Below are 13,161 nucleotides of genomic sequence, written 5' to 3'. Positions count from 1 at the left end.
GCCTTCCCACCTTATGATTTTGTTGGCTATTTTTTTTTTAATTGGAAGCCGTCCTTTTCTGCTTTGTGTGAAATGACTAACTTACCCTTCAGTCCTACTGTCATTTATGGCTAGGGTTTTATCCTGTTTGGGCCATGGGAAAGTGGAGTTCATCCAATGGGAAAGTAATTTTTTCATAAGTTGCTTGAATTGATTATCGAAATGATATTGAATGGTAGGATTTTTTGGTTTTCTAAAATGAAAATGATTGGTTTTTTGAAATTTGATTTTTCCTAAACCTTCATTGTTGAACACGAAAAAGAAAATGATTGAATTTTTGAAAATTTATTTTTCTTAAAACTTCATTGTTGAAGACTCAGAAGAAAATGATTGATTTTTTTAATATTAATTTTTTTTTTGAAAACTTCATTGTAGGAGACAAAACGTGGGAGTTGTGTTTGGATGCCAGGAAACTATGATTGTGTTTGGACGACAAGAATCCAAATTCATTATTGTCGTATTAATCCTTTGATTGGTTATTCATTTAATTAACAATAAATAAAAAGGAAGGTGATTTAGAACATGGAAATTATGAGGGAGGAATTAGGGAAAAAAAATTATAAAAGTAAAATAAAAAAATGATTTTTAATTGATATATTTTTTTTCATAAAAAAAATATGAAAATGTTCAAACTCCTAAACAAAATTTTTTCCTAAAATAAAAAATAAAAATTTAAGGTTGTGTTTGGTTTATAAAATATTTTCTAGATTTTATTTATTTTAAATAAGATTTTCATTTTTAATATATATATATATATATTAATTTCTCTAATAAATAAATAAAATACAAATACAATAATTCTAAAATAATATCTAATGTTAAATATATACGAACTTATTTTAATTGAATTTATATTTCTCTTTATGTTTATAATATTGAGTTGTTTTAGCAAGATATTTTATGTAATTTTTTTTTTTCAAATAAAATTATGAAACCATAAGGCTTTGTATGGTATCTATTTTTTTTTTATAATAACTTTTGAAAGTTGTTTTATATTTGTTATAAAAAAAAAGTTTGTTTATAATAACTTTTTAACATTTTTAAATTTGTCTTTAAAATAATTTTTATATCTAATACTTTATTTTTAATCATTTTACATATTTTTATAATTATTTTTTAAAATCGCTCTTAAAAAATAAATGAAAATAATTAAAAATATCATCCAAAAACACTATATTTTATATTTTTAATAACATAAAATAAATAACAATTTTTAAGTTGTGAGTTTTTCTTGTTTTTTATTTTTTTATATTTTGAATAATATAAAAATTTTTTAAAAACAATTGTCAAATAAACCCTTAGTATTTTTGTTTCTTTGATCCATTGGTTTTGAAAGTTATTTTTAAAAGTAGCTTTTTAAAAAGAGTCTATTTGGCCGCACAATTTAAAAACAATTTTTTTGTTTTTGAAAAATAGTATTTTTATTTTTTTAAAATAGAAAACTATTTTTAAAAATTCATAACATTATTTGGTCATTGTTCTTTGGAAACAGTTTTTAAAAACAAAATGAAATAAAAAATAAATTTTATATAATAATTAAAATACATTTGATAGAGTGTTTTTAACAGTGATTTTAAAAAATATTTTTAACTTTTATAATATTTGAAAGATAAAAATTTTCAAATATTACTACTAAAAGCTTCCTGAAATTTTAGAAATGTTTTGTAAGATCACTATCACGATCTTACTCAAATTTCTAATCATAATACTTTATCATCTTTAATCTCTTTGCTCAATTTGGAAGGAATTGTAAAATATTAAAATGTGAAATGTGAAGAAAAGTTAGAAAATAAAATATGATTTAAATAAACTTCAAGTTGATCATAAGTGATATCCTAAATATTAGTATATTTTATGATCTTAATTTTTAATTATATTTTAGATCTTGGAAATCCCACTTCTATCCGCATCGTGGAAGCATTACACATTTAAAATATAATGCGTAAAGTTGTATTTTTTTTTTAATGTTTTATTTAATAATTATAAGCATATAATATTTAATTTTTTTATTAATTTTCTTGTTGACCAAACAATGTTTGACAACCAAGAAAGAAAATTCCACCATTTTGCATGAATGACATGTTTTATTACAAATGAACCTACCTTTTGTCTATTGATAAAGTAATAAAAGGATGGTAAAAATAATATAACGAGGATACGAGAAGTGGAAGCAAAAGAAGAAAACATATTAGAAAAAAAAAAATTTATTATGGCATGTTTGACGGGAGTTTTAAAAATAGTTTTTTATTTTTAAAATCAGAGGTTTTTAAAAATTCATAATAAAAAACAATTTTTAGAGAACAAAATAAAATAGAGAATAACTTTTAAAGAACAAGTAATAAATATAAGTCTGTTTAACCCTTTTTAAAAAAACCGTCTTTTATTCTTTAATTTAAAAGTAATTTTTAAAAACAAGTTTCAAACATGACTAAACAGACCTATATTTACTTTTTCTTTTTAAAAACCAATAAAAACAACTCATTCTCTAAAAAATTATTATTTATTTCATTTTATTTTTTAAATTTGTTTATAAAGAATAACGACCAAATTTGTTTTAAAAAACATAAAACTGTTTTTAAATTACACAACCCAATAAGCTTTTAATTTATTTGAAATTTCTACTTCACCCTTCAAAATTTCAAGAACCAAATATAAACAAAGTCTCATGATTTACAAAGATATTAGACAAGTTCAATAACAATTAAACTATACAAATCACTATCTTTCACATTAAATCAAAAAGTAATGAACAGTTTCAAATAGTGATTTTTGTCCACCACTATGATTTTCAAAAGCAACGTGATGGAAAATAAGAGGAAGAAAATTTCTTCTCCTCTAAAAGGCATCTGACAAGGAAAAGAAAACTTACCTTCTTCTTCAGACTTCATGCTTCAACTGTCCTAACATGTGGTGACGAATTTCAAAATTTTCTCAAACATGAAGACTCAATTTCGACTCAAGTCTGAATTTTCATCTATAAATAGGGTTGCAACCCTCTTCATTAGGCAAAGCTCAAGAGTGCAAGTATAGAGTGTTCAAAAAAATTATCTCTCTTGTTTTGTAATCTCCTCTTAAAAAATTCTAGTCCTTTGTATTCATATTTTTTAGTCATCACCTGCTGTCAACAAGTTTGTATTTATCAACTCTCTATAATCAAAATATATTTTCAATAAAAGTTATTTTCAGATTCAACTATCTATGTTTTTATGTTTAAATTTATGCAATAAATTTGTGGACCCCGCATTTATGCTCATGCACTTCCAATGACAAACTCGTTTTTTATTTTGAAAATGATTTATTGTTTAAAAAATGATTTGGAATTACCACTTATTTTTGTTTTATTTTTAAAGGGTAAACAAAATAAGAGATAAAACCCTCAGTGTGACTCCTTATTTGGAAAAAGTGGTTTGTGAAAAACCAAATATGAGCCTGGGGTCAGGTTACTTATTGGGAAAGTACGGTAAAAATCATAACATCCCTTTAAATCCTTAAAAACGGGTCTTTACTAATAAAATGAAACAGGCATAACAATTGGTTAGTAGATCAAAAGATACCAGAATGATCACATGTAAGGGTGTCAAAACAATGCATAGAGAATGACCAAAGGAGAGGGCATGCGGACTTTAGCAACAAACGAGTAATGCACTATCATGAAATGAGGGTTAGTACACAATAATGAGCATAAAATATGTCACATGCATCACTAAATAAAATATGAAACCATCAAAGGCACACATGACACTTCACTCAAATTTATTTTTATTTTAAAGAAAACTTCTTTGATGTTGGGCGAGTATTAAAGCTTAATTTATTTTTGCATGAATCAATTCCGTAAATTCTACCACTTGGAATTACAAAAATAAATTCACGCTTATTTTAAAACATTTTAAAAATCAAGGAAAATGTGAAAATTGCTTGACGAATAAAAAAATGGCAGCTAAATTTATTAAAATAAAAGAAATTTTTGGACCTAAAAAAAATCCTAAGAAGAAAATTTGAAGATTTGAAAACCAGAATTTAGAAAGTTATCTGAAAACTGAAGTTTTTGGAAATTATTTTTTTAAAATCAAGAATGAAGACATGGAAGCATGACACGTGCCCACTTGGATTGCATGCCAAAGGTGGCCATGCAGAGAGCATTCCCTTCTGGGCCCATTCTAGAGGAGTACTTCTACTGGAATGTGCTGAGAGATGCCACTATTGACCATCCGATCCAGACACAGCACTTTCTAGCGGGGGTGCCACCATCTTGATCTTCATGCTTGGCGGGTTTGAGTCTTCTCTTAGGCAGCCTACGGTTTATAAAGCCAGCAAGTGTCATGTCATCTGCGTCATCATGTAAAATAGTACTAATGGGATCCACATCTATTGCTCCAAAACTCTGCTCAGAATTAGGTTTTTTTTTTTTTTACCTTGACCTTGACCTTTTGGGCCTATCTTGCTGGCAAACAATTACTCTTGAATCTCCATGCAAGGAAGTATCAGGCCCATTCTCTGTTGGTTCCACACATATTTGCATTTGTGGTTTTGGAGCTCCTTCCTCAGTAGCCCCCAACAGATGTACCAACTGCTTGACCACTGGTTGTTGATTCCAGACAAACGGACGAAGCTTGGTGTTCTTCTGATTGTTAGATATATATTCTCCTTCTGGGATGCAACTTAAGAGTTATTTTCTTCATATTTGAGGTAGCATTATTCCCATCAAATGTTGAATCTACATGAGATGATGAAGCCTGGTGTTCCTCTGATTGATCAACACACATTTTTCTTTTAAGAGTCCACTTAGGAGCCCTTCTCATCCTTTTTTTTTTACATTGCACCATTCACATTCAAGGTAGAGTCTTGGTGTTCCCTTTATCACTTCCATAAGCTCATTATATCTTTTCACATCTTCATCTATCCGACTTCGAGGTGGTGGTGTGTGACTCTCATCAAAACCATTAGCTTTCTTCTTGGAAGAGAGATTTCATGGGGCCGTCTTTGGAAGTGGAAGACCCTTCTTCTTCATCTCTTTCTTCAGCTTCTCATCAGCAACCTACCATTCAAGAAGATGCACTACCGCGCACTACATGAGATTTCTTGAACTTTCTGCCACCACTGTTTCATCCAGGAGGTTTCTAAATCGATATCGACACCTCACTATAACAACCTCCTCGCTACTGATCTTGAGATCCTCAACTTGAACTGTTTCAAACTTTTGTGCAAGGGCATTGAACTGAAATGGGACATTGAAACTCTTGGCATAATTTGCTATCCAATGCCCTGTCTCTTTAACCCTTTGTGCCTGTCGGAAGGCAGGTTCTGGAAAATCAATCCTGGTAATCCGAAGCTTGGGAGGCCTACCAGGCCTAGTTGAGAGACGTTGTATGAGTGAAGGCCATGAGAAACTATAGAGAACACCAAAATCAATAATATGGAGTCTCTTTGCTTTCTTAGCTGCTTTTGCGATTGTCTTATTGGAGAAGAAATTAAGGACTTTTTTTTTTTTTAAAGGCACACTGCAAGAAGTAGGTGGTAAACTTCCAAGAAATGGGTAGCTGAAGGTTTGGTAATAACCACTTTGCAAATCTGTGATCCAGAGCCATCCAAGCGTGCCTCAAGCGCATTAGCGAAATAGTGAGCCAGTCTCTGCATCCCATCACCCATAAGCATCTGTACATAAATTGATTCTGCTTTTGATACAACACTCTTCTTCTATGCTAACACTCTTAGTTGAATATCCAACCCATGCTCTCAAAGTGCCAGTGTCTCATATCTGATGACTAGCTAACAACCTTGCCCCTTGCTAAGACCCAATTAAGTATCCAGAACCACCAACAACCGAGAGACAACACTAATACCCAGATATGGCCGTCACCAATTTTTGAGTAAAATAACCCAGCAATCTCATGAACAAATGAAACAACAGCTACCCAAGATTAGAAACTTTGCCCATATGAAAACCAATGGCAATGCTAGCAAAACTCTTTTCCTTGGGAGTACAAATGGCCATCGAGAGTAGAGAGTAAACAACAAGGGAGCAAGCACAAAAATAGAGTATCAAATGAACTAAAGAAAACACTGATTCGAGCCCTATCTCATATTTGAAGTCGATGAGCTCGTGTATGGGTAGGAAAAACCAGGTGGAAATAAGATCAAAGATATGTGTAGACCCCCATTTGGGTCATTCTTTGCTGCACTGATTTTGCCACGTGGAAGAGCCCCAGCGAGCCATGTGTCGCCTCCTTAGTGGCTATAAGGGAATCAGCCTTGCTTTTTGGGTAGCAAATCAGAGGATCACACTTGGAGGAATGTTCTAGAAGGTCCTGCAGGCTGTTAGCAGGAGCGGAGGAGAGAGAAAGAGGCTGCAGGCTGGTGGTGGTGCTTTGGGTGGTTTTCTGCAGGTTGTTAGAGGGGCAAATCCGGGGAGAGAGAAAAAAAGAGAAGGAAAAGAAAAGAAAAGCTGCAGGAGAGTGGGGGAGGTATGGGTTTTTAGCTGTGACAGAGAGAGCTTTTGGGAGAGGAGCTTTTTGTTTGGCTGTGTGGAGGTATCCGTTTTTTTGGGGAGGAGGCTACCAGAGAGAGCTGGAGAAGGAAGAGCTTTTGTTTGGTTTTTTTGGGCAGGGAGGATTCTGCAGAGAGGGAGCTTTGAGAGGGTTAGAGATATTCTGAGAAAGAGGAGAGTAGAGTTTTCTGAGAGGCTTTTCTTTTTGGAAGTGAGGGAGAGAGAGAGAGAGGGCTTTTGGTAGAGGGGAAGGTTTCCATGGAGGACTGTGAGAGGTTTTGAGGAGTTTTTTTTGGAAGTTGTTCGAGCGTAAGGGGGGACGATTGAAAAGATTTTGGGGGGAGCTCTCAGGCTAGAGACAAGTTCAGAGACGGAGGAATTTTTTGGGGTCATTCTCTTTCCTTTTTGCTGGTGAAGAAGCTTTTCAGGTATAGACTCTGTTCATCCTCTTCTCCATCTTGTCTTTGAATATCATTGAGCTTCTGTCTGGGTGTTCAAAGGTGACCATTAGATATCTCGTTGTATTCTTATGGAATCTGAGTTTCATTTGCCTCTATGTTATGCTTGATTTCTGGTTTGGTTTTCAACCTATTTTACACTTGATATTTTGAACTATCCTCTGCTGTTCTTGTTGTTTGTGGGTTGCTTTTGATGCCTGAAGCATACTTGCGCATTTCCTCAGTTCTGGAAAATTTTGAGGGTATATTCCTCACAGTCTTTGATTTTGGAGTTTATACCTGTGTCTCTTTCTGATCCCACCTAAGCTCTTTCCCCTTGATATTTTACGGAATGTGATGGACTTAAGAGTCTATATGCATGTTCTGTTTTCTCCTCATCTTTCCTGTCTCGGTATTTCTTTTTGAGATGTTGGGTATTGCATTCGGACTGGCAATCTGGGTTGGGGTGCTTTGAGAAAATCCAGGCATCAATGTTAGTTATCAAGAATTCTCTGAAACGCGAGACTGGAAGCAAAATGCAACATGCTAATATCCAAGCCTCAAGGGCTGTTGCTGCCATAATATGTACTACCTTGGGTCCGCGATCTCCATTGAAGAAGCTACTTGATGCTGGTGAAGGATTTGCAGTGACTAATGGGGGGAAATGCTATTCTCTAAGAATTAGATCTTGCGCACCCTACAGCAAAATCAATGGTTGAGTTAAGCCGCACACAAGATGAGTAAGCAGGAGGTTGGACAAACATCTGTCATTGTTCTTGCTGGTGAGATGCTCCATGTCGCTGGAGTTTTCTTTGATAAGAGTTGACAACCTATGAATCATTCTTCTTGTTTGTTCCTTGGAGTACAAGAAGGGCGAGAACCAAACAAATGCTGAATGGGTTAAAGAAGAAGACTGAGGAGTCTGCCTTAATTGTCCCTGAGCCGGAGAAACAGATGTGACATGAGAAGCCTCATAGTTCATTGGATCTTTGTTGTGAGATCAACTATTTCGAGTTGGCTTTGGAGTCGTTGCAGAGAAACTAAGTTTTGCTGAAAGCTTTCCTGTAACTTAGAGAGGCTTGAGATATTATTTGGTTTGGATGGCTGATCAATGAATTCTTCATACCTTGGAAGATCCCCAGATTGGTTGTTCTCACCATGCCTGTTGTGCAGAAACTATATAATGCATGTGAAGAATCCTTCTCCGTTGATGGTCCCTTATCAGATGAAGCTTTTGGAAAAGCTCGTTCTATTCTAGATGATATGAAGCTTTCTAATGTGGGTCTCGAACAGGAGGCACAGCTGGCATGGGGATGGAAAGGTTCCATGCATGGTGCCAATGAAAAAAAAAAAAAGTGCGTAGTGGCAGTCATTAGTACCCACCTCCAATCAAATACCTGCACTTATATGAATGTGACAGATTCTCTATAGGAATGTTCCACTATACCACATTTTCTCTCTCTTCATTTCAATAACCCATCATCTATATCTTTTTTTCCATCATTCAAACCCATTTCTTTGCCTTCGTTTCCATCACTAGTAGCTCATTTCCCTCACCACCTTTTATCTCTCTATGCTGTATCCCCACCATACCCATTTCCTATCATCTTTTCTCTCTCTACCCTTTCATACCCATCTTTCTCTCTCTACATTTCCATTCCTATTCTCATACTCTTTCTCTCATCACCTCTCATCATTTGATCCATCAACCACATCCTGCATCCTTCCCGTGCACCCATCAAATCCCATCATTCACCCCCATTCACATGCATGAAGTCCTTTGCCTAGTCACCTTCATCAATAAATCTTTGCCCCTATGCCTGGAATTTCCAATAGCAGCAGTCGTTACTCAGGACAGTGTACCAGTTTCTGACTGATGGCATTGTCGGCGCTTTTAGCCAAACTTGCATGGCTCCTCTTGCTCGCCTCACTATCTTCCTTCAGGTTCAAGAGGTACTCTCAATGACGTGTATACGTACACGGAAAGGCAATGGAAGAGTCTTTTGTGATGTTGCCCTCAACACCATTAATATCATGCTGATTTATCTATCCAGTGGCGAGCCAATTGGCTGCATGATGAAGACCGGTCCATCAAGCCAAGGAAGAAAGATGGTTTTGCTCTGTCATTTGGCTTTAATCAGACAGCTGACACGGAGGATGATAGAGCAGATGGATCTCGCAATTCAGGTGACTTCCCCATTAATCACAAAGATGGAACAATTTCGATCTTCAGCGGAGCAAGGAGTTTAGTTGATACATGGAAGAAACGTGTTGAGGCAGAAATGAATATTAATGATGCGAAGTCTGGTTCAAGTCAGGCTGTTGCATGGTCTTCGAGGCCACGTCTTTCTGAAGTTTCTCATGGTGGGAACAGACACTCTGGAAGCTTCTCTGAGCTTGCCATGAAGAGCTCAGTCACACAGCTTTCTTCATCTAAAACAGCTCCAGTTAAGCTTGTGCAGGAGGGTATATAGCTTCGTGGGTCGTCAAGTTTCTCCTCTCAAAGGGTTATATTGTTCATGGAACGGTCAGAGACCCAAGTGATGAAAAGAACAGCCATCTAAAGAAATTGGAGAAGGCTTTGGAGAATCTTCAACTTTTTAAGACAGATTTGCTGGACTATGAAGGCCTTTGCGCTGCCTTTGCTGGATGCTCTGGGGTTTTCCATGTTGCCAGCCCAGTCCATATTGGCCCAATATCTAACCCTGAGGTGGAACTGATTGAACCAGCTGTAGTGGGCACGCGTAATGTCTCAAGCGCATGTGAGAAGGCCAAAGTGAAGAAAGTTGTGGTTGTTTCATCCACTGGTGCTGTTGCCATGACCCCCAACAGGCCTAAGGATCGGCCCATGGACGAAGAATGTTGGTCTGACCTTGAATATTGCAAGGCAAATCAGAATTATTATTGCCTTGCCAAAACAATAGCAGAGAGTGAAGCCCTGGAGCATACAAAGAAAAGTGAGCTCAACATTGTAACAGTTTGTCTATCCTTTGTATTCGGGCCAATGCTGCAATCCACAATGAATGGCAGCTGCTTGCTTCTCCTATCATTTATGAAAGATGGTGGCGAATCAGTGAAAAATATTGTTTATCCTGTTGTTGATGTGCGCGATGTGGCTGAATCAATTTTGCTGGTATATGAGAACCCTGATGCAGTGGGAAGATACATATGCTCAGCACACTCAATCCAAGCTCAAGCTTTAGCAGAGAAGTTGAAGAGCATGTATCCTAACTGCAACTACCCTAAAAGTTGTATTGAAGATGAGGAGACATGAAAGACCAGACTTGAGAGATGAATCCCACGTTTCTATTGCGGACTATTTTAATTGATTCCATCAAGGTTCTCACGTATGAGTTATGGATGGCAATGAATACCTTTATTACGTTGGTTCATGGGACCAACAATCATTGGTTATATTGATGATGGAACGTTGACGGTTTTGGTTGAAGTAATGAAGAAAGGAAAAATGCTTTGGTGCCGGTGCCTTCTAGAAAATGTTCTGACCAAGATAGTTATATTTGTGTTACGGCAGGCCAGGCCCCACAACACTACTGTCCGAGCTAATGATCATTCAAGCACCCTTTCTCATGGAGTGGCCACCTTTGATCCAGATGCCATCCCATTCCATCATCTTTTGACTTAGAAAATAATCTTCCCAAACCAATCTTGCAAATAGCTTTTCAGTATTGTTTTCCAAATAATTTTAACTCCTCCATCTTTCATCTTTAGATTTGTTTCCTTAGGTTCCAAAAATCTGTTTTTCAAATAAAATTCGCTGCCATTTTTTCCTTCTGGCAAGCAATTTTCACAACTCCTCTGATTTTTAAAAACGTTTTAAAATAAACATGAACATTAATTCCGTAATTCCGAATAATGGAATTTATGGAATTAATTCATGCAAAAATAAACGGGCTTTGGTGGGGGCCCTACATCAAAGAATTTTCTTTAAAATAAAAGTTAATTTGAATGAATTGTGACATGTGATGACTTTTGTGCTCAATTTAGTGACATGTGAGCTATGTTTATGATCTTTATTGTACACTAACCCCATTTTGTGATAGCGCGTTGTCGTTTGCGGATCAGGTACGCATCCACTCGCATCCTATTCATTTTCTTTGCATGTTTTGATTCTCGTATGTGCATGATTCGTCCTAGGTATTCATTGATTTGCTCATCAATTGCCACGTCAGCTTCGTTTTTATTAGTAGAGACCCGACTTTAGGGACTTAGAGGGGTGCTACGGTCCTTACCGTACCTTCCCGATAAGTAACCTGACCCCCGAACCCGATCCGATTTTTCGCAGACCACCTTTTCCAAAAATAAGGAATCACACTTAGGGTTTTCTTTCTTATTTTGTTTACCCTTTAAAAATAAAACAAAAATAAGTGGCGACTCCAAGTCATTTTTTTTAAATAATAAATAAAAATCAATTTTTCAAATAAAAATCGAGCTCGCCATCGAGTGAAAAACGCATTGAGCCGAAATGCGGGGTCCACAATATGACTTAGACGTCCAAAAGAAAACTAAAAAAAGGAATTGGATCACTCTTGAACAAATTTCACATAAAGAACAAGGAACGGATATAATATAACATAGTCACAACAACTTAAAGGATATCAACGGCAATCGACATGTGGTCTAGCAAACGTACCTGAGAATGCTCCCCTTATCTCCTCTGTTTCAGCTCTCTCCAGAAAATCCTCTCTCTCCTATCTTCAGCCAGTCCTCTTCAAGCTCTCTCAACCCTGCACCCCTCTCTCTGGTTTTCTTCTCTGTGAAAAAAAACTCTAACTTCAGCTCATCTCCCCCTCCCTTGCTCTCTGCTCTTCTTTTAGCTCCCTTCCTCTCCTCAAGTTTTTTCTCTCGTTTTCTGGCTATGTCTCTCTAAGTGTCTTGCCTCCCAAGCCACCCCAAAATATCTCTCTAACTAGCAACCAAATCACCCTCCTCTCTAACGGCCTCACTGTCCTTATAATCAAAAGTACGCTCCTCTGCTGAATATTCCCTCAACACATGTCCATTTCCCATTGCATCTTCTATCCACTAATATGATTCTCCCCAGCTACTACAAGGCGACACGTGGCTCTTTAAGAGCCCTCCACTTGGTAAGAAAAGCCGGCAGAAAAGTGAGAAAAAAATGAGCCGGGTCTACAAAATTAGACAGTAAATATTTATGTTTTTATGACAGGAGTTCCCTCGGTTTTCTTTTTCCTTTTTAAAAACAACCCATTCTCTAAAAATTATTATTTATTTCATTTTATTTTTGAAATTTTTTTTTAGAGAATAACGACCAAATTTGTTTTAAAAAACAGAAAACCGTTTTTAAATTACACAAACCCAATAAGCTTTAAATTTATTTGACGTTTTCATTGATATTTTAATGTTAATACTTTTCCGAAACTAAATATCATATACTTATATATATTTGGCCTCCAAATGAAGACCACTTCTCAAACATTTTCTTTTTCATTTGTTTAGACTACGTTTGGATGGGGAAAAAATATTAAAAAGTAATTTTTTTTTTCTTTTTTTTCATAATGAAAATTATAAAATTAAATCAAATATAATTAAAATTAATTAATTTTTTATATAGTTTTTAATTATTTAATTTTTACATAGAAATGAAAAAAATATATGAAATGAGTTTCAAGTAACACATAAAAATAATTTATTAAATTTAAATCTAATTTTTATTTTCATTTTTTTTATTATATTTTTCCTCTTTATTTTTTTTTTCACATTTTTTTCAAGTAATCTTATCATTTTCCGATTATCAAATATAATCTTATCAATTTTATTACTTTAACTTTTTAATATGACATAGAATTTATTATAAAATTTTAAAATATATCACCAAATTTCTCAATTGATGTAGAATTTGTTATTAAAATTTTAAAATTATATCTTCAAAATTTTATGGAGGATAAATGAAAGGAAAAAAAAAAAATCATTTACGGTTATTTTTTCTATAGCTATCAAAAAATACCACCAAGTAGTGTTATATATATATAATTTTTTGTACTATAATCTTATTGTTTGTACTATATCTCGATCTCATTCCTTTATATATTTATTTAACGGTCTAGATCTTATTATATGTATTTCAACGGCCTTGATGTCACAATACATATTTCAAAGTCCTAAAGATGGAATTTTCATATAGTATGTTGTATTAAATTATTAGCACGGTTTACCCAATGG

General features: G+C 34.8%; 1 protein-coding gene across 1 annotated transcript; it reads left to right on the top strand.

Annotated features, from left to right (window-relative positions):
- Nucleotides 1-7,451: 7,451 nt before the first annotated feature.
- Nucleotides 7,452-10,234, top strand: LOC117926827 (cinnamoyl-CoA reductase 2-like). The gene is made up of 5 exons (XM_034846118.1): nt 7,452-7,607; nt 8,134-8,265; nt 8,797-8,913; nt 9,015-9,324; nt 9,423-10,234. The coding sequence occupies exons 1-5, from the start codon at nt 7,452-7,454 to the stop codon at nt 10,232-10,234; spliced, it is 1,527 nt and encodes a 508-aa protein (XP_034702009.1).
- Nucleotides 10,235-13,161: the final 2,927 nt, after the last annotated feature.

Source organism: Vitis riparia, chromosome 12 (genome assembly GCF_004353265.1).
Source record: "Vitis riparia cultivar Riparia Gloire de Montpellier isolate 1030 chromosome 12, EGFV_Vit.rip_1.0, whole genome shotgun sequence".
Lineage (NCBI taxonomy): Eukaryota > Viridiplantae > Streptophyta > Magnoliopsida > Vitales > Vitaceae > Vitis > Vitis riparia.
Note: the sequence above shows the minus strand (reverse complement) of the source record. Positions and strands in the feature narration are given on the sequence as shown.

Coding starts and splice junctions, on each gene's coding strand:
- LOC117926827 (XM_034846118.1), top strand. CDS start 7,452: ATGTTAGTTATCAAGAATTCTCTGAAACGCGAGACTGGAAGCAAAATG. Junction 8,266..8,796: donor TCGAACAGGAGGCACAGCTG/GCATGGGGATGG, acceptor AATTTCCAATAG/CAGCAGTCGTTACTCAGGAC. Junction 9,325..9,422: donor TCTTTCTGAAGTTTCTCATG/GTGGGAACAGAC, acceptor AAGCTTGTGCAG/GAGGGTATATAGCTTCGTGG.